The sequence below is a fragment of the Peromyscus eremicus genome, chromosome 9 (genome assembly GCF_949786415.1).
Source record: "Peromyscus eremicus chromosome 9, PerEre_H2_v1, whole genome shotgun sequence".
Classification (NCBI taxonomy): Eukaryota; Metazoa; Chordata; class Mammalia; order Rodentia; family Cricetidae; genus Peromyscus; species Peromyscus eremicus.
Window position 1 is genome coordinate 66,593,559 of NC_081425.1, and position 20,976 is coordinate 66,614,534.

Sequence of the window (20,976 nt, forward strand, 5' to 3'; positions counted from 1 at the left end):
CCCCTAACCCACGTCTGCTTACTGCTGTCTGCAGGTGGATGTCTTCAGACAAAATCTTTTCCAGGAGGTAAGTCTCCGGATCCAAGCGCTTTGACCCAGAATCCTAGCGCCAATCTCTAAGGGCCACAACCCTTGAGTAACCCCCCAATTCACCCCAGTTTGGTCTCTCCTAACCTTCATGCTTACCCAAGGTGATCTCTAATGATTGGTTTCTACTCTGTAATCTGATCGCTCTTAGAACTCTCCCTGCTTTTGCCGCTTGCCCACCCTCCTTTGACCGAGGGGAAAGGTGGTGCCCAGAGTACCACAGCCCTTCTCAGGAGGGCCGGGCCCCTTTCATTCCCCGTCTGTAGTTTCCTCCTTTGTGAGTCTGGGACTCGGTAGTTTCTAAGGGCCTACTTCTCAAACATCTCATCGGACATCTTGTGTGATTGTTTTTGTAATGTTAACTCACAGGCTGATGACTTCCTCTCTACATTCTTGCCACGGAAAATCATATCCCTGAGTCAGCTCCTGCAGGTGAGTAGTAGTAAGACTCCTCTACCCCATCTCCTGGCATCTCTCCTACCACCTATCCTTGGACAGCTCGTGCTGGCAGGCTGGGAACTTAGGCCGGTACACAGCTTGAGCCTAGGTTGGGAGGGAGAGAGGAGATGGACCCCCAGAAAGGAATGGAGGGAAGGCTGTGGCTGATGAGGGGAGGAGACTGGGCAGTGCCTAAGAATAATTCTGCAGGAGGATTCCCTCAATGTGGCTGACCTCTCCTCCCTCCGGGCTCCTCTGGACATCCCCATCCCAGATCCCCCACCCAAGGATGATGAGGTAAGGCATTCAGCGTGCAGAGCATGGACTATATAAGCCAGTGGAAATGACACCACTGTGGCCTCCATGAGTCTCCTAAAGCTGCTTTTCCCCTTTTGCCTAGATGGAAACAGACAAGCAGGAGAAGAAAGAAGGTAATGGAGAACTGGGGGACTGGGAGGAGGAACATGGGTGCACTGATGGGGAGTAACAAAAAAGCCGTCTTTTTCATCTGTCTCTGTCTATTTCATAGTCCCTAAGTGCGGCTTCCTCCCCGGGAATGAGAAGCTTTTGGCCCTGCTCGCTCTGGTTAAGCCAGAAGTCTGGACTCTCAAAGAGAAATGCATTCTGGTAAGCCTGGGAACTGGAGGAGGTGGGAAGAAAGCAAGACAAAGCTGTGGTCAATTCAGATCTTCCGCCTAGAGACCTAGTTTTGAATAAGGAAACTTTGTTTTGTGTCTTGGATTTATATATATTTTTTAGCTGTGTGTGTGCACACAGGCATGTGTAGGTGTGTTTTCCATTGCATACATATTTGAAGGCCAGAGGTCAACACTTGGAGGGTTGTTTTTGTTTGTTTGTTTTGTTTTGTTTGTTTTGTTTTGAAGCCTGGCCTCACTGAACCTGGAGCTTGCTGTTTTAGCTATACTGGCTCACCAGGGAGCCTCCAGGACCTGCCTGTGTCACCATCACACACTGCTCCCCCAACACTGGGCTTACACTGTACTCCACTGTGCCCTGCTTTTATGTGAATGCTAACAGTTGGAATACAGGTCTTCGTGTATTTGTGTGTGCACAGCAAGCATTTTACCCACTCTCCTCCCCTTTGGGTTTAGATAGTCTTTGTTTTTCTCATTTGTTTGACATCCGTCTGGTATCACCATGGTAGCTCTAAAAATAAAAGACTGTGCTATAGCTACCTCTGTGATCTCAGAACTTATCATATTAGGTACACAGTATAGGTGATATGATACAGTGAGTTGGTTTAAAAGCTTGAGCCCTAGAAAGAATCTAGATTCAAATCCTGATTCTGTCATTTACATAGGTCTCTTAGACATTCTGTGATTCACTTGTTTCCCGTGTCAAATGGTACAGTAAGACTAAAGGCTTTGAAAGATTGCCAATAATTAGATGAGATCAATAACTTATAGTATGACACCTAGCATGTAATAAGTGCTCAGTTAGACAGAGCTATTATTAAGAAGTAGCATAATAGGGGGGCAGAGGCAGAAGGAGCCTATGAGGTCAAGGCCAGCCTGGTCTATATATGGAGCTCCAACACATCCAGGACTATATAGAGAAACCCTCTCTCAACAAACAAAAGAATCTTCCACCTTCCTTTGTAAGGGAGAGATGGCTCAGAGGTTAAGAGCACTGGCTGCTCTTCCAGAGGACCCAGGTTTGATTCCCAGCAACCACATGGTAGCTCATAACAGTCTGTAACTCCAGTTCCGGGGGATCTGACACCCTTTTTTTTTGGCCTATGTGGGTACCAGGAATGCACATGGTGCATAGATATACATGAAGCCAAAATATTCGTACACATAAAAAAATAAAATAATGAAAAAATAATTTTTTAAAAAGTAGCATAATAAGAATCCAGTAGGTTTGTTCAATGAGTGCTCCTTTTAACATAGATAATCACCTGGATCCAGCACCTGATCCCCAAGATTGAGGATGGTAATGATTTTGGGGTGGCAATTCAGGTAAGAGTTGGTGACTGAAGACAGTGGGAAGAGACTGGGGGGTGAGGGATGGAAGCAAGGCATGGAACAGGAGGTAGGAGGGAGAGGGAATGGTAAAGGGAGGAGTAAAATGTTCTCTTCGCTTCTCGTGTCCCTATAGGAGAAGGTGCTGGAGAGGGTGAATGCTGTCAAGACCAAAGTAGAAGCCTTCCAGACAACCATTTCCAAGTGAGAGCAGCTACTGTTTTGCCCACTCTCCTCTCCTTTGGGTTTAGATGGTCTTTGTTTTTCTCATTTGTTTGACATCCGTCTGGTATCACAATGGTAGCTCTAAAAAAAAAAAAAAAAAAACCTCTGTAATCTCAGAACTTATCATATTAGCGACCCTACAGGGACCCTACAGGGACGTTCCTGTAGGAGTCTCAACCTAGGCAGTTCTGTCAGAATGGTGGGAGTCTGAGGGGTGGGGTCTGTGAGCTTGTACATCTCCTTTAACGCACACATTCCTTACTTACAGGTACTTCTCGGAACGTGGGGATGCTGTAGCCAAGGCCTCCAAGGAGACCCATGTAGTGAGTGCAGAGTCCACCAGCCGTTTAGCTGAGGCTGGCCAGGGGTGGGGAGAGAGATCCTCTTTGTTTCATTTTTGACTTGCACCATGTGGAAAATATTATTCTGAAACGCAAAACTGGTTAGGGCTCCAACATCCTTGACCCTTTTCTTTCCTTAATTCTGTGTTTGTTGGTGCTGTCATGGGGCTTATCTTCCAGTTAATCTCTCTTCTCTGAGAAAACAAAATTACTGTCCTGACGTCCCCTGGTGCTGACTCAGTTTTCCCTCCTGCTCCCCAGATGGATTACCGGGCCTTGGTGCATGAGCGAGATGAAGCAGCCTATGGGGAGCTCAGGGCCATGGTGCTGGACCTCAGGGCCTTCTACGTGAGTGTGGAGGGAGCTCCTGAGGGAAGTGGATGGAAGGGTGTGGGAAGCCAAGAGCCTAACATTGTTCTTCTGGCCTTCCTCCAGGCTGAGCTATATCATATCATCAGCAGCAACCTAGAGAAAATCGTCAACCCAAAGGGTGAAGAGAAGCCATCTATGTACTGAGCTAAGGACTAGAAGGAAAATAAATGACTTATACTTTATAGATTCCCTCTGTTGTTTATTCAGAGAATGTATTGAGAGCTCCCTCTGTCAGTACACCAAGGAAACTGAATACGGTAATGAAGAGGGGAGAGGGTTGGCTGGAGGGATGGCACTTAGCTGTTCTTCAAGAGGACCCAGGCTAGCTGCCCAGCACCCACAAAGTGGCTAATAACTGTCTGTAACTCCAGTTCCAAGGGATCTGACCCTCCTTTGACCTCTGCGGGCACCAGATACATATAATACATAGATACACATGCAAGCAAACCACCCTTACCCATAAAATAAAAACAAAAAGTTAAAAAGAAAATGAGAGAGGGTGCCAGGAAAGTGAGGTTGTGCGTGAGGCCCATTGTGTTCCTTCTAAAGAACAGGGTAGAGCAGGGCATGGGTAGCACACCTTCGATCTCAGCACTCAGGAGGCAGAGGTAGGTAGACCTCTTGAGTTCAGGGCCGCCCTGGTCTACATAGCAGGTTGAAAAGGAACAGGGTAGAAGTTTGCATGCCTTGTCAGCCATGCAGGCAACCTGTAGTTTGGAATACCACAAAGGTATTTCCATCTGATTTCAGGAGGGCTTCATGGTAGAAGGGCATTTGGGCAAAGCCTTTGGAGGAGCAATTTGGCTTTGGATGGATAGAGAAGCTTTATGGCTATGGTGTGGGAATTAAGAACAATTGTGGAGCTGGGAGCAAGGTTGGAGAGAGAATGAGGTTATTCTGAGATTTATCAGTCCTAGCAGAGAGGAAAGGTCTTTTAAAAAGGCATTAAGGGAGAACATATCACCACCGATGGGCATTATTGGGGGCGGGGAGTTGCCTTTCTTTCTTTATTTTTATTTATTTATTTATTTTTTAATTTTTTTCAAGACAGGGTTTCTCTGTGTAGCTTTGCGCCTTTCCTGGAACTCACTTTGAACTCACAGAGATCCGCCTGCCTCTGCCTCCCGAGTGCTGGGATTAAAGGTGTGCGCCACCACCGCCCGGCCTGGGGAGTTGCCTTTCTATCTCTTGCCCACTCCCCCAATCAGTTTGTCTTTACATCTGTTGTGTTTTTCTTCTTACTGTTTTGTTTGTGTGTGTGTCTGTGTGTGTCTGAACGTATCCCACATGTGTGCTGGAGCCCATGAAGGCCTGAAGAGGGTGCTGGATCCCCTGAAAGTCGGAATTCACGGGCAGTTGTGAGCCGCCTGCTGTGGGTGCTGGAAACAAGTTGAATGTGACTGCTGAGTCATCTCTGCAGCCACGTTCCTGAGACCGTTTCTGTTTGGTTTTTAGACAAGCTGAGGCCTAGGCTGGCCTCAAACACACCATGTAGCTGATGCTAACTTTGAACTCTTCCTCCTGCCTCCACCCTCTGGGTGGTGGGATTGCAGTATAGGATTCACTTCTGAGGTGGTGGAGACATTGGTTCCTCTGCTGGGTGGCTTGTTATAGACGCCAAGGGACTTTTAAATTCAGGCTCTTGTCCTGTTTTAAAATATGTCAAAAGAATGTGCTGCATTCTTACTAGTTTGACAGTTGGAATTCAGTGCTCATGTATTACTTATCTATCCTTAAAGGGTCATGGACTTGTACTCCGCCTTAAAGGTGCTGCACTACGTTAAGGAAGCCAAAGGCCAACCAGAGTTTGAGGTTGGGAAGACGAGGCTGCTGGATTATCTATGGTGCAGACCCACTCATTCTGTAGTTGGAGCAAGGCGAACGGTTTTGTCGCCAAGTTTCTCCGGAACACCCAGCTAGGGGCCAGCCCTCCACCTAGCTGTCTTTGCCCGAAGCCAGTAGGAACAGGCAGAGCAGGTAAACAGTCAACCTGCAGTAACCCGCCCAAGTTGGAACTAGATGTGGTGTCTCAGGGTCTGTTAAACCTAGGGCTTTCACTTGAGAGATGGAGGCCAGCCTGGGCTAACTGAGACTTTGTGTGTCTTCCCTCTTTAAAACAAAACCCAAAGCATAAACCGGGTAGTTTAGCTAATAAGCCTGTGGGCAATTTTCTTCCCTTTGCCCTAACGCGTTCTTTCCAGTTCGCTGTAGGCCAAAGCAAGCCGAGACAAATTTTAAAATCTTTGATTGGACAAAATGAGAGCGTCTTGTCCTATCAGAGAGCACCACGGAGGCGGGACTCTTGGCTAGGGTCTGACTCGGAGCTGGCCGGCGAGCAAGTGCGCCTGCCCGGGAGTGGTTAGAGGAGGCGGGGCTCGGCTCCTCGGGCTGTGTTGGGACCGAATATTGGCTCGTGTTGGGGGTAGGCTGTACCGAGAGGTCGCCTGGTGTTAGAGGCATCTTACACCTAAGTGAGGAGGTGCAGGACAAGGCCAAGCTCGCTGGCCGTGGTGGGGAAGCCACACTGGTTGGGGTTCTGCGTGCCCGCCGGCCCCGTTCGCTATGGGGGAGGTGGAGATTTCCGCCCGGGCCTACGGGAAGATGTGCCTGCACGCCTCTCGGTACCCATACGCTGCTGTCAACGGGTTGTTGCTGGCTCCCGCGCCGCGATCGGGAGAATGCCTCTGCCTCACCGACTGTGTGCCCCTCTTCCACAGCCACCTGGCCCTGTCCGTCATGCTGGAGGTTGCGCTCAACCAGGTGTGGCCTCGAGAACCCCGCCCCCATCCCTACTCACCGCCCCCCACAACCCGTTAGGGCCCTCAGCCTAAATGCGTGCTCCACGCCTTGGCCGCAGTATGCACCCACAGAGGCAGAAGCCTGATTTAGTTACTGATGGCCCCTTTCTCACGACAGGTGGATGTGTGGGGCGCACAGGCCGGTCTGGTGGTAGCTGGGTACTACCACGCCAATGCTGCTCTGGACGACCAGAGGTGAGTCGGGTAGCTAGGGCCGAGAAGGCAGATGATTGTGGCAGGTGTGGGTGAGGTGCAGCTGGACCAGCGTCATTCCTTTTATTTTTTCATCAAGTACTTAGCAGCGGGGCTGTACACCGGGCGTTATACTGAGTACTGGAGTGAGGAGATACGAGAGATGAGTATGACAGGGTTGGAGGACTCTGCAGTGGGGGTGGGACAGACAGCTGTCTTTCTACATAACAGACTGATCTTGACTGAGGGGCTTCCAAGGTGCTGTAAGAACGGAGGAAGTGCGACCAGCAACTTAAAAAGCCCACCACTTTAAACCAGGCGGCGATGGCTCGCAAGCCTTTAATCCCAGCACGCTGGGGGGCCGAGGTAGGCAAATCTCAGTGAGTTCCAGGACAGCCTGGTCTACAGAGGGAGATCCAGGACAGCCAGGGATACACAGAAAACCCTGACTCGAAAAACTATGATGATGATGATGATGATGACGACGACGACGACGACGACGACGACGATGACGATGATAATAATAAAATAACAAGAAAAAAAGCCCACCACTTTATACATATACTACACACACCAAGTACATTTGCTTTTGATATGGATTAAGTTAGATCTATTGTAATTTGCTTCCCCTCCCTGGACTTTTGATGTCTTTCCATCTCAAGGTCTACCTCATCCTAACAGCTGAATATGAATAGTATGAATGTGGACACATCATAATCTACTTAATACTATAAACAATGAAGTTATCTCCAGATATATATATATATATATATATATATATATATATATATATATATATATATATTTGTGTGTGTGTGTTGTTTTTCAAGACAGGGTTTCTCTGTGTAGCTCTCTGGCTGTCTTGGGACTCACTCATCATTATAAGTGAACACCAAGCAATGTCACTTGGGTCTGTTTTGATCACAGTGGCCAGATGACTCAGGGAAAATCAGGGTCATTAATCATTAATAAAATAATTTTAAAAACTCAAGGACGCCGGGCGGTGGTGGCGCACGCCTTTAATCCCAGCACTCGGGAGGCAGAGCCAGGCGGATCTCTGTGAGTTCGAGGACAGCCTGGTCTCCAAAGCGAGTTCCAGGAAAGGCGCAAAGCTACACAGAGAAACCCTGCCTCGAAAAACAAACAAACAAACAAACAAAAAAAAAAAAAAAAAACAACTCAAGGACAGTTTTATTAGAGTTGAAAAGACCCAGAGCAAGCAAACTACTTTCAAGTCATACCCTTTAAACCAGCATGGAGGTCAGACTCGTCGCAGAGAAGCAGCAAATGTTGAGCTGTAGAGAAAGAGAAAGGAAGCTCAAAATATCAGGAAAAAGCACATGTAGGTTCTGACCAGCATCCAAAAGAAACAGCAAAAAAGTTTCGCTGTTCTAACTCAGGCTTCAGAGAGTTGGGCAGACCCAGCCAAACCTCATGGTGGCTCCTAGGGACTGCCTAAATTATTTTAAGTTAGCATATAAAGAAATTGGTTCCCCTGTGGCATTTTCATACATACTTGTTTTTCAAGACAGGGTCTCTCTGTGCTGCCTTGGCTATCCAGGAACTCACTCTGTAGACCAGTCTGGCTTCAAACTCACAGAGATCCCCCTGCCTCTGTCTCCCCAGTGCTGGGACTAAAGGTGTATGCCACCCAGATCATACTTTATTCTTTTAATTTTATTAATTTATTTTATTTTAATGTGCATTGGTGGTTTGCCTGCATGTATGTCTGTGTGAGGGTGCTGGATCTCCTGGAACTGGAGTTACAGACAGTTGTGAGTTGCCATGTTGGTGCTGGGAATTGAACCCAGTGCTCTTAACCTCTGAGCCATCTCTCCAGCCCCATATTTTATTCTTTTTGTTTCTTTGTTTTTCGAGACAGAGTTTTCTCTTTGGAGCCTGTCCTGGAACTGGCCTCGAACTCAGAGCTCTGCCTGCCTCTGCCTCCCGAGCGCTAGGATTAAAAGCATGTGCTGCCACAGCCTGGCCCATATTTTATTCTTAATTCTTTCCCCTAGTACCCTACCCTGTTCCTCTTCCCTGCTTTTGCTGGTCCCTGTCATCCCACCCAGTAAATTATTTTTTTTTGTGGTTTGCCCTTGTGTGTGTGTGTGTGTGTATTTGTATACGACATGCATGCAGTGCCCCCAGAAGCCAGAAGAGGATGTTGGCTCCCCTGGGACTGGTTGAAAGCTGCCATGCAGGTGCTGAGATTCGAACCCAAGTCCTCTGGAAGAGTAGCTAGTACTCTTAACCACTGAGCCACTGCTCCAGCCCTCTTGTTTTTAATTTGGATGATTAAAGCAAATTACCTTCCCCAAAGCCTACTTTAGATTTCCACTCTCATTGGCAGAATCTGAGCACCTGTTTCCACAGCATTCAAGCATCAAGCAACCGTGCATCAAGCAGGCCCGACACTCCCAGGCCAGTTTCAGGGAAAGGCTACAGCTGTGTGCGCATCTGTGAGACCTGGGAGGAGACCTGGGTCTGCCCTCAGTTGGCTCCTCACTCCTCTGATCTTCCCCCTACACAGCCCTGGGCTTCTGGCCTTGAAAATCGCCGGGCGAATTGCAGAATTCTTCCCGGATGCAGTGCTTATTATGGTGAGGCTTGGCTTTTGAGTGGGGAGGTGGCGAGGGAATCGGGAGAGCATCCTGAGACTCTCACCCCTTTGTCCACCCAGCTGGATAATAAGAAACTGGTGACTCGGCCTCGTGTACCTCCAGTGATTGTCCTGGAGAACCAAGGTCTTCGATGGGTGCCTAAGGACAAGAACTTGTGAGTGTCCCACTACCTCTACCTCTTCTTGGAAGTCCAAGACTCCTCAGGCCTCCTCTGTCCTTGGTCCTGCCCCGTGGCTTCTTTTCCGTCTCTGTGAGGCCCCACTGTTTGACCTCCATGTTTTGTTTTAAATTTCAGAGTGATGTGGAGAGACTGGGAAGAGTCCCGACAGATGGTGGGGGCACTGCTGGAGGGCCAGGCCCACCATCACCTCGTGGACTTCGACTGCCATCTTGATGACATTCGGCAGGACTGGACCAACCAGCAGCTTAACACTCAAATCACCCAGTGGGGTGCTGCCACCAGTGGACATGCCTGAACCAGAGGGTCAGAGTACAATAAAGAGATGGGCTGGTGGGCGACCATGTATTTATTGTGTTTGGGAGGCAGAGTAAGGGAGAAACCCCAGCAGGAAGAAGATTGGGTCCAGTCTAGAGTTCCTGGTGAGGAGCACGAAGGTCTCTTGTGCCCATCAGAGAACGAGAGAGGGGCCTCAATAGATCATTCCCTTTGTTTCTCCACGGGGCTTCTTGAGCTTCTCAAAGTTCTTCAGGATGATGTCATATAACACAGCCTATAGGATCATGGAGTCATGGACGTCAGCCAGAGGCCCCCCAGTGGTTCTGTGTCCCATTTCTAGCTTTGGAAAGGCTGATTTTGTCATCCTCCACCCCGAGTCTGCTTGGTCAGAAATCGGATAGCCTGGGAAAGGTGCTTCTGTCCACCCCTGCCCTCCTCGCCCCTCCTCACATAAGCATTGCGGATCTCCATGACCATCAGCCGAATGTCCTGGTACTCTGCCTCGTCCAGCTCATGCACCAGCTGCCGATAATCACCCTGCAGAAACTCAGGGTTAGTCCTGACTTGAAATGTGTCTTCCCCAGCTCAGCCTGACCTGGGCCTCACCTACCACGTGGGGCTGTTTGGCTGCTTTGGCTACAGCATCACCCCTCTCGGAGAAGTACCTGTGGGGAGTGGACGTAGTGTGTATGCAGCGGGAAAGGGAGGGAGCCCAGGCCTGTCCCCAAAGGCAGAGGGTGCTGCGGGCGTAGCGGCCAGGCAACTCACTTGGAGATTTGAGTGTGGAAGCCCTCCAGCTTGGTGTGAAGGCTGGTCATCAGCTCAAACACCTTCTCCTGGGGAAGGACGTGGTGGGTTAGAAGGAAGCATGGGCTACACAGGAGGGCTGTTGATTGAGCGGGCGGTGCTCTTACCTGGACGGCCACTCCAAAATTATTCCCATCCTCTATCCGAGGTATCTGTAGTTGCAACCAGGTAGTGACCTTGGAGCAAAGGAAGGTATCGAGGTTTTTATCACCACACCGTTCCCCTCCACATACACACCCCAAGTCCCAGGTTCCTGTTCTTCCCTTGTCTGCCCAGTGGATGGAGGAATGCCAGGTCCATGTTGAGCCCAAGGCTGGCTCACTTGCTCTACCCTCTCCTATGTGCCATTGTCCTAATTGGCAGGAGTCAAGAGGACAAAGCCCGAGGCGGGGATGAAAGCAGAACTCACCAGATTGAGTTGCTCAATGACATCCTTGATCTCAGGCTTTAGGCGCTGCAGGAGGTCCACAATTTTCTCATTGCAGTTCACTGGGCCACAGGGAGGACCTAGAGAGTGTGCAATGGGTCAGTTAACGACTGAGCTCGGGAGGGCTGGAAAGGGGCCGTGGAGTGCAACGTGGAAGTCCTGAGACACAAGCCTCTCTCTCCCCCGGTCTCCAATACCTTTGTCTTCATCTTCTTTCTTCTTTTCATCCTTCTCTTCCTTCTGAGGGGGGAGGACAGGACTGAGGCCGGGTTTCTCTAGGGCTGGCCCACCTCCCAGGTCTCCCAACTTGCCTCCTGCTGCTTCTTCCGCTCCTCTTTCTCTTTCTCCTTGACTGGGTCGGGGACTGGGATGTCCAACGGAGCCTTCAGGTTGCTCAGGTTGGCCTCATTGAGAGCGGGCTCCTAGTGGTAGGGCTGGAGATGAAGGTGTTCCTCTTATCACACCCCCATCCCCAGGCTCCTCTGGAGTCCTTGCAGGGTCCCCTACCTTTAAGAATGCATCCAGCTCTGAGATCTTCTTGGGAAAATAGCTCCCAAGCAGGTTTTCTGTCTGTGTGAGGTGGTGGAAAAGGAGGATGGGGTCATAACCAAATGTCCTTTCCTAGGCAGTGAAGTAAGGGCTCACACTGCCCAGCCAGGGAGGGCTGAGCAGCAGCAGTTGGGTGGAGGTGGGGCTGCCGATGAGGTAGATCTTACCTTGCTACACAGGTCTTCACGAAACACATCTACCTGTAGGGTACAAGCAACCCTTCAGAAACCTAGCTTTAAGGCCAGTTCATTTGAGAACAATTCCCTTTGGGAGGTGTAGGGCCTGACCTGGGGAATAGAGGAGTGGATCCCCCTAAGGCCACACCTGAAGAAATCGAGATGGGTCCCTGTATAGGATGGCCTGAGGTGGTGTGGTAGTTTTCTGCACACCTGAATCTGGGGAGAGTTCAGTGGATCCCCAAGGGGCCCACTGGATTTGGGGAGGAGAACATTCCTGGGGTCACCAGGGTTGTATATGGAGAAATAAGAATGCCCTCTGGCCGGGCGTGGTACCGCATGAATGCCTTTAATCCTAGCACTCGTGCGCTAAAGTCAGCTGGGTCTCTGAATTCGAGCCCAGCCGGATCTACATAGCGAGTTCCAGGACAGCCAGGGCTACATAATAGAGAGAGACCCTGTCTCAAACAGAACAAAACCCTCAGCCAGTGGGCAGAGGCCGGGTGCAGGCATGTGCCCTTCCTGAGTCTCTGATCTCGAGGTGGACGGGGCAAGTCCCTCTCCCCGTCCCTGTGTGTAGCCCGGGCCCCAAGCCAGCAGACTTCACACTAGCTCTCGGCTTCATTTCACCCCGCTGGACCACAGCCGCCTCACCTACTCCCAGGGGATCAGGTGCTTCTGGCAGCAGGCTCGGGAGCAGACCCCCCGACTCAGATGAGGGGCCGGGGGCCGATCCCGGGAGCCTGGGTCCGCTCCGAGCCACGCCTCTCTAACGCCTCTCCTCCCTACTCGAACCCGCAGCGCTCACCTTGGCTTGGGCTTCAGGATGGACCCTCAGTGTGGCCATGGTCGGAGCAGGGGGGCTGAGCGCCGCACGAGGAGCCTGGAGTGGGCAGCGGGAAGGGAAAGCGAAAGCAGAGCTCGAAACCTGCACGGCCTTCCTTGATTTGGGGAGTGGAGGGACTGGAGGAGGCGGGGACAGCCTACGGAGAGGCGGGGGCTCCTCCTGCAGCCGGAGTAGCGTTTCCGCCCAGCTCCCATGTCTCTCCCCTCTGCGCCCAGCCCCGTCTGCCAGCGCCGGCACCTCTGCCCCTTCCCGCCCCCACCTTCCATTTCCGGCCGCCCCCTACTTCTGCTAGGGCCAGGGCAATCATAAGCCTTCCTTGAGGGTTTTTAAATCTTTTCTGATTTGGGGCAAGACCTGGTCTCTCCTCGCCTTGCCGGCGTGGTCCCCTGACTTCACCGGCAGACTCCAGCCCACCCAAGGACAATGCTGAGAGCTGGCACTGTCCTTAGCCAAGCTCCGCACAAAGCTCTTGGGGCACACTCTATTGCCCTAGGAACCATTCCCCCACAGCAGGGATTCAGGCCTCTGTTGTAAAATCCAACCCTGCTTTCAAAATCACCTGTCCCCTTCAAGCTGACGGTCTATTGGTTTCCACACTCATTCATTACACAAGCAAATACTTGTAGGTAGTGTTTATTCCGGCTTCGAGGACTCGGCCCTTGGGAAGTGTACGACACCCTTCCCTCAGTGTCCACACTCTGTCCTCATTTCAGATGTCAGTCTTTCAGAGAGAATTTCCCACCATCATCCTTCAGAAAGCACCTTCCCCGCCCAGGACAAGTCACCCTGTTTCGGTACCTCCACGGCGGCAACTGTGACTCTGACATCAGCCATTTTCGTTTGTTTTGTTTTTGAGACAGGATAATATAGTGGTTTAAACAGGGGCCTGGTGAACTTTTTCTGTACGGGGTTAGTAGGTTTGGGAAGCGTTACCATGTCTGTAGCAGCTCAACCGCTACTTCGAGAGGAGAGCAGCCCACGAAATGAATTAGTGTGGGCGAGTTTCATTAAAACTTAACTATGGACTGGAGATTTTGAGTTTCAGGTCATTTTCACATGTCACTTTTACTTTTTTTTTCAACTTTTTATTTATTTATTTTTTAATGTTGAACAAAAAGTCAAGCTTGGAACCTGGAGGTGGTGACACATGCCTTTAATCCCAGCATTCTGGAGGCAGAGGCAGGTGGATCTCTGAGTTGGAGGCCAGCCTGGTTTACAGAGTGAGTTCCAGGAGAGCCAGGGCTACACAGAGAAACCCTGTCTTGAAAAACAAAAACAAAAATTGTGGGAGATGGGGAGGTGGCTCAGTGGTTAAGAGAGAACTGGCCGCTTGTCCAGAGTGCTTCTGATCAATTCTTAGCACCCACATGACAGCTCACAACTGCTTGTAACTCCAGTTCCGAAGGATCCAATGGCTTCCACGGGCTTTCACCGGTCCTGTACACACCTGGTGTACAGACATACATACAGTAAAAACACCCATGTCTCCCCCAAACATAAAAAAAAAAAGACAAAGTTTTCACAACTGAATAGTAGGAACACTACTGAACTTATCTCACTGGGATGTTGTGGGGATTAAAATTGTCTGTGTGTGTATGTACATGAGAGTGCATGCACACGCATGAGTCCATGGAAGCCAGAGGTAAATAGTGTCTTCCTCACTCTCCCCCCATACCTTATTTATTATAAAAGGTCTCATACTAAACTGGAGCTCACCGATAGGCGTGACTAGCTGGTTAGCAAGCTCCAGGGTTTTCCTGCTCCCACCTCTCTGCTGCACTGGGGTAACAGGCACATGCTGCTTATTAGCCGGGCTCTGGATATTCAAACACTGGTCCTTACGCCTGCACAGCAAGCGCCTTACCCACTGAACCATCCCCCTGGCCTCTCAATGTATTAATTTATATATGTAATGTACACACTCTTAGAATAGTGCCTGACGCGAGCAAGCGTTTGCTATTTGTGTGTTTTCTCTCTTGCTTCCTCCAGAGCTCATCTGCTCCCAAGCAACAGAAGCCTTGTTTGTCTTGTTCATACAGCACAGAACTCTGCTTGGCTCAACACACCTTTGTGAAATGAATGAGTGTGGTGTTCTCATGAGACAGAGATAGGAAAGGTCCTGGCATGAAGCATCTGCCGATGCTTATGTACACACCTAAGGGCAATCACCAGCTTCCATAGTACCATCCCTTGACATCGCAGCTCCAGAAAGCTGGAAGTCTGTAGACCAAGAAACCCAGAGGATGGAAGTCGAGTCCAGGAAAACACATTCAAGGTCAACGACTTCAGGAAATGATGAGGAAGGAACTCAAGCATCTACCAGACTATCACCCTTCCCGCCCTCTCTAGGCCCGAAAAGAATGAGAAGAGCCAGAGCCAGGCCTGGTATACTTTTATTTCTTTCAGTTATGTTTGCGGACTGAGCGGGATCGGGGGAAGAGCCCGTGGCCTGGGCTCCCAGGAGACCAGGGCTGGTGGTACCAGCTACCGTAGGTAAGGTACCAGGCAAACGTGCCTACTGCGGCACCCACCACCTTGTGGGTGTACTGATGGAAATAGATGACCGTGCAGAGCAGCAAGAAGTTCCAGAGGCCTAGCAACAGCACATTCAGGAGGAAAACGAGGCGCAGGGGGGCCCCAGCTGGTAGCCCGTGGGCCAGGTACTTGGCAAAGACAGCCGCTTCCTCAGCCATGAGGAGGCAGCAGAAGGTGAGGAGGAAGGTGTGGGAGGAGACAGTGTAGCCTCGCCACTGGTGGCCGGCTGCCAGGCAGCTCCGGCGGTCCGGAAGCTCGTGCAGCAGTAGGCCCTGGGGCAGAGGTTCGAAGCAGGAACCGGTCAGGTCCTCGATGAGCAGGAAGGCTCGTCCAGCCCCCCGCCAGACAGCTGCCCCCACCACCAGTCGGCTCAGGTGCCTGGCGGTCACGGCCACACGTCTTGTCGCCAGGAACACCACCAGCAACACAAAGCCCCCCAGGAAGGTACATGTCCAGCCCCACGCTGAATTCACAAACTTTCTGTGGGCAGAAAGAGGGAGAGCTGGTTGAGACACCCCCCCCCCCCCGCGCCCGCCCCAGTCCCACCTCCCTACCCTGCTCTGTGTTCCACACATCATCATCAGTCTCCTTAACCCCTGCCATGTCAACATTGTCTGTCTCCTTAGAGGGCCACCGGACATTCTAGGGTCCACATTCCCTCTTTAGTTCTTTACTTCCCCTGCACCCCCAGGCTCTGTTCCTCCCCACACACACACACACACTTTTCTCCCCCTGACCTTCTCAACCTCCTAGCCTATTTTTAGTGTTCCTACTGGCATCAGAACACACAGGCCTGGAGAAGGAAGCTGGGATCCCAGAGTGGAGGGAGGCAGCTCCCACGGACTCCCGGGACTCACATGTTGAAGAAGTTGCCGTGGCTGGCGAAGATCGTCCGGGAGTTAACATGAAACTGCAGAAGCGGCCCAAAGATGACCACCGCAGCCAACCAAGCATGGTAGAGGCGCCGTAAGCAGGGGCTGCCTAGGAGGCGGGCGGCTTGTTCACTTCCGAAGTATAGTAAAGCAGAGGCCACCCAGAGCAGCACCTTGACCAGGCATCCCAGCAGTGCTCGGACTCGGGTCCCGGCCCCCGGCCCTGCCCCCACCACCGGCCCCCGCTCCATGTTCCCTCCCCTCCCCACTAACTGCCTGCTCTGCTAGGAGGCTGAGGAGGGGCTAATACCCGGCCCCCCCTCGGACAAGGATAGGCAGTGACAGGTGTGGTAGACACAGGGCAGAGCCCTGTTGGCAGCTGGCAGGCGGGGAGGGGGGGGGCAGTAATGGGCTAGTTTGAGGGCTGACAGTCAGCATGGTCCTGGCCTTGGGTGTGTGGAAGTGTGTCCCCACACAGCCTGTGTCCTTTCCACCTTTGTGTTCTCAGTTCCAGCCACATTCCAGTTCGTGTCTCGGGGCAAGGCTGTTCAGAGCTGTCCTTGTCCACGGTCAGCTTGTGGCTGCGTGTCTTATTTTGGCCAGCTGAAGCCCATCTACCCTCATCTCAGCTCTACCATTGTTTTCCTCCACAGGAAAATCTGGGCCAGAAAACCAACCAAACCTCAGATGCCTGTGTTAGTCGGGGTTTTCTAGAGGAGCAGAGCAGGTAGAATCAATCTGAATGAAAAGGGAGTTAATTAGAGCGCTTACGGGCTGTGTCTGCCTAATTCCAGCACTACCGATCTCCCCACGGAAAGGCTCACAGGCAGGCAGTTATTCAGTCCAGGAGGCTGGATGGCCCAGCTGGTCTTTGGTCTACACCAGAGTCCCCAAGAAGTAGGTTCTAACACCAGTGAAGGAATGCCTCAGCATCAGGATAGAGGACTAGCCGGGAGAGTTGGGGTAAGCAGGCAAAAAAAGCTTCCTTCTTCCATGGCCTTTTGCTTGGGCTGACACCAAAAGGTGTGGCCCAGGTTTACGGTGGTTCTTCTACCCTCCAATGATCCAGATTTAGGGTGGGTCTTCTTGCCTCAAATTAGCCAATCAAGAAAAATCCGTCACAGGAATTAGACTGTTTCGGTTTAATTCCAGATGATGTCAAGTGGACAACCAAGACTAGCCACCACAACGCATTAAAACAAACCAGCAGAGTTTACCTTCTCACCAAATGCGGGTCATTCTCCTGGGCTCTGACAGCAGTGAGTTGTGTGCACAGCATGGTGTCATAGGCAGGTCGTGGAAGTGGATTCACTGGGGTAGTCACTGTAGTTATGGTGACCCCAGCAGCTTAGCTAGGCTCCTGCTGCCATGCAGATGCGGATCTCTGGAAGGCCAGTTTGCCCCCAGGATGACTGTGCACACTGATGGTGGCAGAAAGAATGCACAGGGCATCACCTAATGGGTTACCGCTTGTGTTCATGATGATAAGAGTCAGCAGGTGAAAGTCAAGTGCCCTGAGAAAGGCAACCTGTATAGGATTGGTCAGGTGCTCAGAGTCCAGGTGTTCCCAGGTGATGGGGAGAGACCCTAAGAAAAACATGCCCAATCTGTCATCCATCAAACTTTTAGTCTGGCCCGGTGGTGGTGGTGCAGCATGCCTTTAATCCCAGCACTCAGAAGGCAGAGGCAAGTGGATCTCTGTGAGTTCGAGACCAGTCTGGTCTACAGAGTAAGTTCCAGGACAACCAGGGCTACACAGAGAAACCCTGTCTCAAAACAACAACAACCAACCAAACAACCCCCTCCAAAAAACGACTTTAAGTCTGTTCTCTAGTCAATTACCCTGGGTCCCATGGTTCCCACCAACCTGGCCTCAGCTTGAGCACTGGCGGGACCTACCTAAGAAGGACTTGGTAGCTGTTTCAAGATAGCTATCGTTTTCTTTCCTTGTTCCTTAAAGCTGGGACTTCAGAGCAGTGGAGATCCACAAAGCAGGGAAAGGAATGCGTGAGCAAGGACACTCAGGTTGTGGGCCCAGTTGTGATTTGGGGAAAACCAACCAGCCCCCCTCTTCTTCTTCATGCTACTGGGGATCAAACGCAGGGCCTCAGGCATGCTAGTCAAGTACACTACCACTGAGTTATACCCCAGTATCCTCCCTTTTTTTCTTTCCTCCACCTCCTTTTTTTTGTGGGGGTGAGGGGGTAGTGTCTCATGTTTCTCAGACTGGCCTCAAACTTTCTACATAACCAAGAATGATCCTGAACTTCTGATCCTCCTGCTTTTCATCTCCTTCCTGAGTGCCTGAACACTGGGATTACAAGTATGTACCACCATGCACATAGAAAAAAAAAGTTTATTTTTTATTACTCTGTGTGTGTGTGTGTGTGTGTGTGTGTGTGTGTGAGAGAGAGAGAGAGAGAGAGAGAGAGAGAGAGAGAGAGAAATATACGAGGGAGGGAGGACATACATGTGGTGATCAGAGGACAACTTTTGGGAATCCGTTCTCACCTTCCACCGGGTTCCGGTGATCAAACTTAGTTTCCGGGGCACACAGCAAACTTTAGCTCACCGGGCCCATTTGGCCAGGACCCATCTCCAGTTTAAGTCAGTACTGGAGATGGAACCCAGAGAAACTGAGATATGTCTCCAGCCCTTTATTTCTCCCTGATTCTTTTCTTCTCATTTCTTTTTCTTTTTTGAGAGTCTTATCCATAGCCCTGGCTAGCCTGAAGTTGTGACAATCCTCCTACCTCAGCCTCCCAAGTGCTGGGATGAACAGGTGTGCGCCCCCTCACACAGTCCAATGTGCCTTTATGCTTGAAGGTCTTTTATTGGTCATTTATAACATCTTTGCTAAAAAAAAATTTTTAATTTAGTTAAAAAAATTTTAAAGCTGGGTATGATGGCACTTTAATTCCAGCACTCAGGAGGCAGAGGCAGGCTGACCTCTGAGTTCGAGGCCAGCCTGGTCTACCCAGTGAGTTCCAGGACAGCTAGGGCTACACCAGGCATGGTGTCATTATTTGTAATTACAGCACTCAGGAATTTAAGGGAAAAGGATCGATTCAAGTTCATCGCCAGACTGATCTACCTAGTGATCTCCAGGCCAGCTTGGATACAGTACGGCTGTCTCAAGCAAACCAAAACAACAACAAAACCCCCAAACAAAACCAAAAAAAAATCCCAACAAAACAAAACAATTCCCAGACCAAAAAAACCCAACAACAAACAATTCTAGAGATCATAAAACGAGTTATTCTTCCCCTTTGGAATTAAATTTCCATTATAATTATTAGTAGTACCATTTATATTTGTTAACAGGACTGTATGGTAATGTCTCAGAATGATATTCTGTGGGCTTTGAGAATACTAACAATTTTTTCTCTAAATTTGGAACTCTGTTTTATGGGTTCATCTTAGGGGTGAAATGGCAGAGTAGGACTAGCCTAGTTTTCTCAAATTCACACAGCCTGGAGTCATCTGAAAGGAAAACCTCAATTGCCTAGATCAGGTTGTGCTGTGGGCATGACTGTGGGGGACTGTCTTGATAATTGATGCAGGAGGGCCCAGCTCACTTTGGGCGGCACCATTCCCTGTGCAGGTGGTCCAAGTTATATATAAAAGGTAGCTAAACATGAACCAGAGAATCAGCCAGTGATGTTTCTCCATGGTTCCTGCCTTGACTTCCCTCAGTGATGTACTGCTACCTGGAGTGTGAGCCAAATAAACTCTTTCCTCCTGTAAGCTACTGTTAGCGTTGTTTTAAATTTTATGTGTGGTTTTCCTCGTGTATGTTTATGCAACACTTGTGTGCCGGGTGCCCATGGAGGTCAGAAAAAGGTGTTCACTCTTCTAGGACTGGAGTTACAGGTGATTGCGAGCCTTGTGTGGGTGCTTAGAATTGAACCCAGATACCCTGTACCCCTAACCACTGAGCCCTGGCCAGAAGCTGATCACAATAAAAGGACAGCTAGGCCAAGGAGCAAAAGGACAGGCAAGATATGAAGTGGGTTTTGTTTTCTTTTTTGGTATCATTTTGTCTTGTTAGAGACACGCTCTCATGAGCCCAGGCTGCCTTCAAGCTGCTCTGTAGCCAAGACCTTGAACTATGATCCCTCTCCTCCGCTTCCACCTCTTAAGCGCTGAGAACAGAGGCAAGTGTCACCATACCCAGTTTAACTTGGTGATGAGAACTAACCTTCTCAGCTCTCGACAGTTTTCAATTATTTTACATTTCTTTATTTATTCTGTGGACATGTCCACACCACAGTGTGTGCGTGTGTGTGTGTGTGTGTGTGCGCGCACGTGTGTGTGTGTGTGTGTGTGTGTGTGCGCGCGCGCGCGCGCGTGTATGTATGTGTGTGTATGTGCGCGCGCGCGCGCGTGTGTGTGTGTGGGGGGGGGGTCAGAGGACAATTGTAGGAGCTGGTTCTCTCATCATGTGTTCCAGGGATCAAACTAGGATCAACAGGTTTATTGTTGTCACTTAAAGGCAAATGCCTTTACCTGCCGAGCCTTCTGACCTTCCCTGGGCAGTTGTTTTGGGGGCCACGGGTGGTAGTAATTATCTGCCATCTTAGCTACTCAAGCTGGAGGACTGAGTGAGCACAAGCATTCATGATCATCCCCGATGACACAGTGAGCCCCCCTCAACACTTCCATGGCCATGAAAGTCTATGACCACCCCTTTAAATGCATACCGTTTAAAGACTGCTTCAAAGAGCAAGACGTGTGGAGAATGCCATCTCCTCTGACTCTGGCTGCTCTAGGGCATGGGTTCTTCTATCACACTTATGTGTGTGTGTGTGTGTGCGCTCAGTGAGGACAGCTTCTGAAAGTCAGTTCCCTCCCACCACATGGGCTCCAAGCATCAAGGTCAGCTCTCAGTCTTGTAGCAGGTGCCTTCACTGGGTGAGCCATCTTGCTAGCCTCAGGAACTTGGGGTTGTGAGTGGCTGGCTAGTCCTACTCAGGTTCTCTGGCTGTGTATTCAGGACCACCCCCTCTGCATACTGAAGCAGCCCCAGAGCAGACTTGACACAGGCATGCCTGGGCTGTAACAGAAAGTGTGCTTATCGTCTGCTGTCTCCAGGTCTTCTGTGTTGAGAGGAAGGACTTTTACAAGCCTTATTAAGTGATCTTCCTTTGTCTTGGATTAGTAATGTGTTTTCTCTTATAGAGTAGCATACTTTCTGTATAAACTTTTGGTTTTCTGAGACAAGTTCTCGTGTAGCATAGTCTG

The 20,976-nt window shown here is 50.3% G+C and overlaps 4 protein-coding genes across 5 annotated transcripts; 2 read left to right on the plus strand and 2 right to left on the minus strand.

The window, feature by feature from the left end:
- Positions 1 to 7: 7 nt before the first annotated feature.
- On the plus strand, positions 8 to 3,630 carry Psme2 (proteasome activator subunit 2; the record flags this gene model as incomplete). Its single annotated transcript, XM_059273081.1, has 10 exons — positions 8 to 67; positions 457 to 519; positions 736 to 822; positions 926 to 956; positions 1,055 to 1,152; positions 2,439 to 2,507; positions 2,647 to 2,714; positions 3,004 to 3,058; positions 3,338 to 3,424; positions 3,512 to 3,630. Coding segments are annotated over 10 exons (699 nt in total), but the record flags the coding sequence as incomplete, so codon positions are not given.
- A 2,141-nt stretch (positions 3,631 to 5,771) lies between these two features.
- Emc9 (ER membrane protein complex subunit 9) lies at positions 5,772 to 9,579 on the plus strand. 2 transcript variants are annotated; one of them, XM_059273611.1, is made up of 5 exons: positions 5,772 to 6,208; positions 6,365 to 6,441; positions 8,972 to 9,041; positions 9,122 to 9,216; positions 9,358 to 9,579. In XM_059273611.1, exons 1-5 carry the CDS (start codon positions 6,011 to 6,013, stop codon positions 9,536 to 9,538), a joined length of 621 nt encoding a protein of 206 aa, XP_059129594.1. In that variant the 5' UTR covers positions 5,772 to 6,010; the 3' UTR covers positions 9,539 to 9,579. The 2 variants fall into 2 exon arrangements, with proteins under 2 accessions (XP_059129594.1, XP_059129595.1); XM_059273612.1 differs by having other exon boundaries at positions 6,097 to 6,208; positions 8,815 to 9,041.
- Positions 9,572 to 12,325, minus strand: Psme1 (proteasome activator subunit 1). Its single transcript, XM_059273082.1, has 11 exons — positions 12,287 to 12,325; positions 11,470 to 11,502; positions 11,261 to 11,323; positions 11,065 to 11,175; positions 10,951 to 10,993; positions 10,736 to 10,833; positions 10,434 to 10,502; positions 10,288 to 10,355; positions 10,130 to 10,184; positions 9,970 to 10,056; positions 9,572 to 9,793 (listed from the first exon to the last, which is right to left on the minus strand). Exons 1-11 carry the CDS (start codon positions 12,323 to 12,325, stop codon positions 9,713 to 9,715), a joined length of 747 nt encoding a protein of 248 aa, XP_059129065.1. The 3' UTR covers positions 9,572 to 9,712.
- A 2,402-nt stretch (positions 12,326 to 14,727) lies between these two features.
- On the minus strand, positions 14,728 to 15,983 carry Fitm1 (fat storage inducing transmembrane protein 1). Its single transcript, XM_059274418.1, has 2 exons — positions 15,718 to 15,983; positions 14,728 to 15,340 (listed from the first exon to the last, which is right to left on the minus strand). Exons 1-2 carry the CDS (start codon positions 15,981 to 15,983, stop codon positions 14,728 to 14,730), a joined length of 879 nt encoding a protein of 292 aa, XP_059130401.1.
- Positions 15,984 to 20,976: the final 4,993 nt, after the last annotated feature.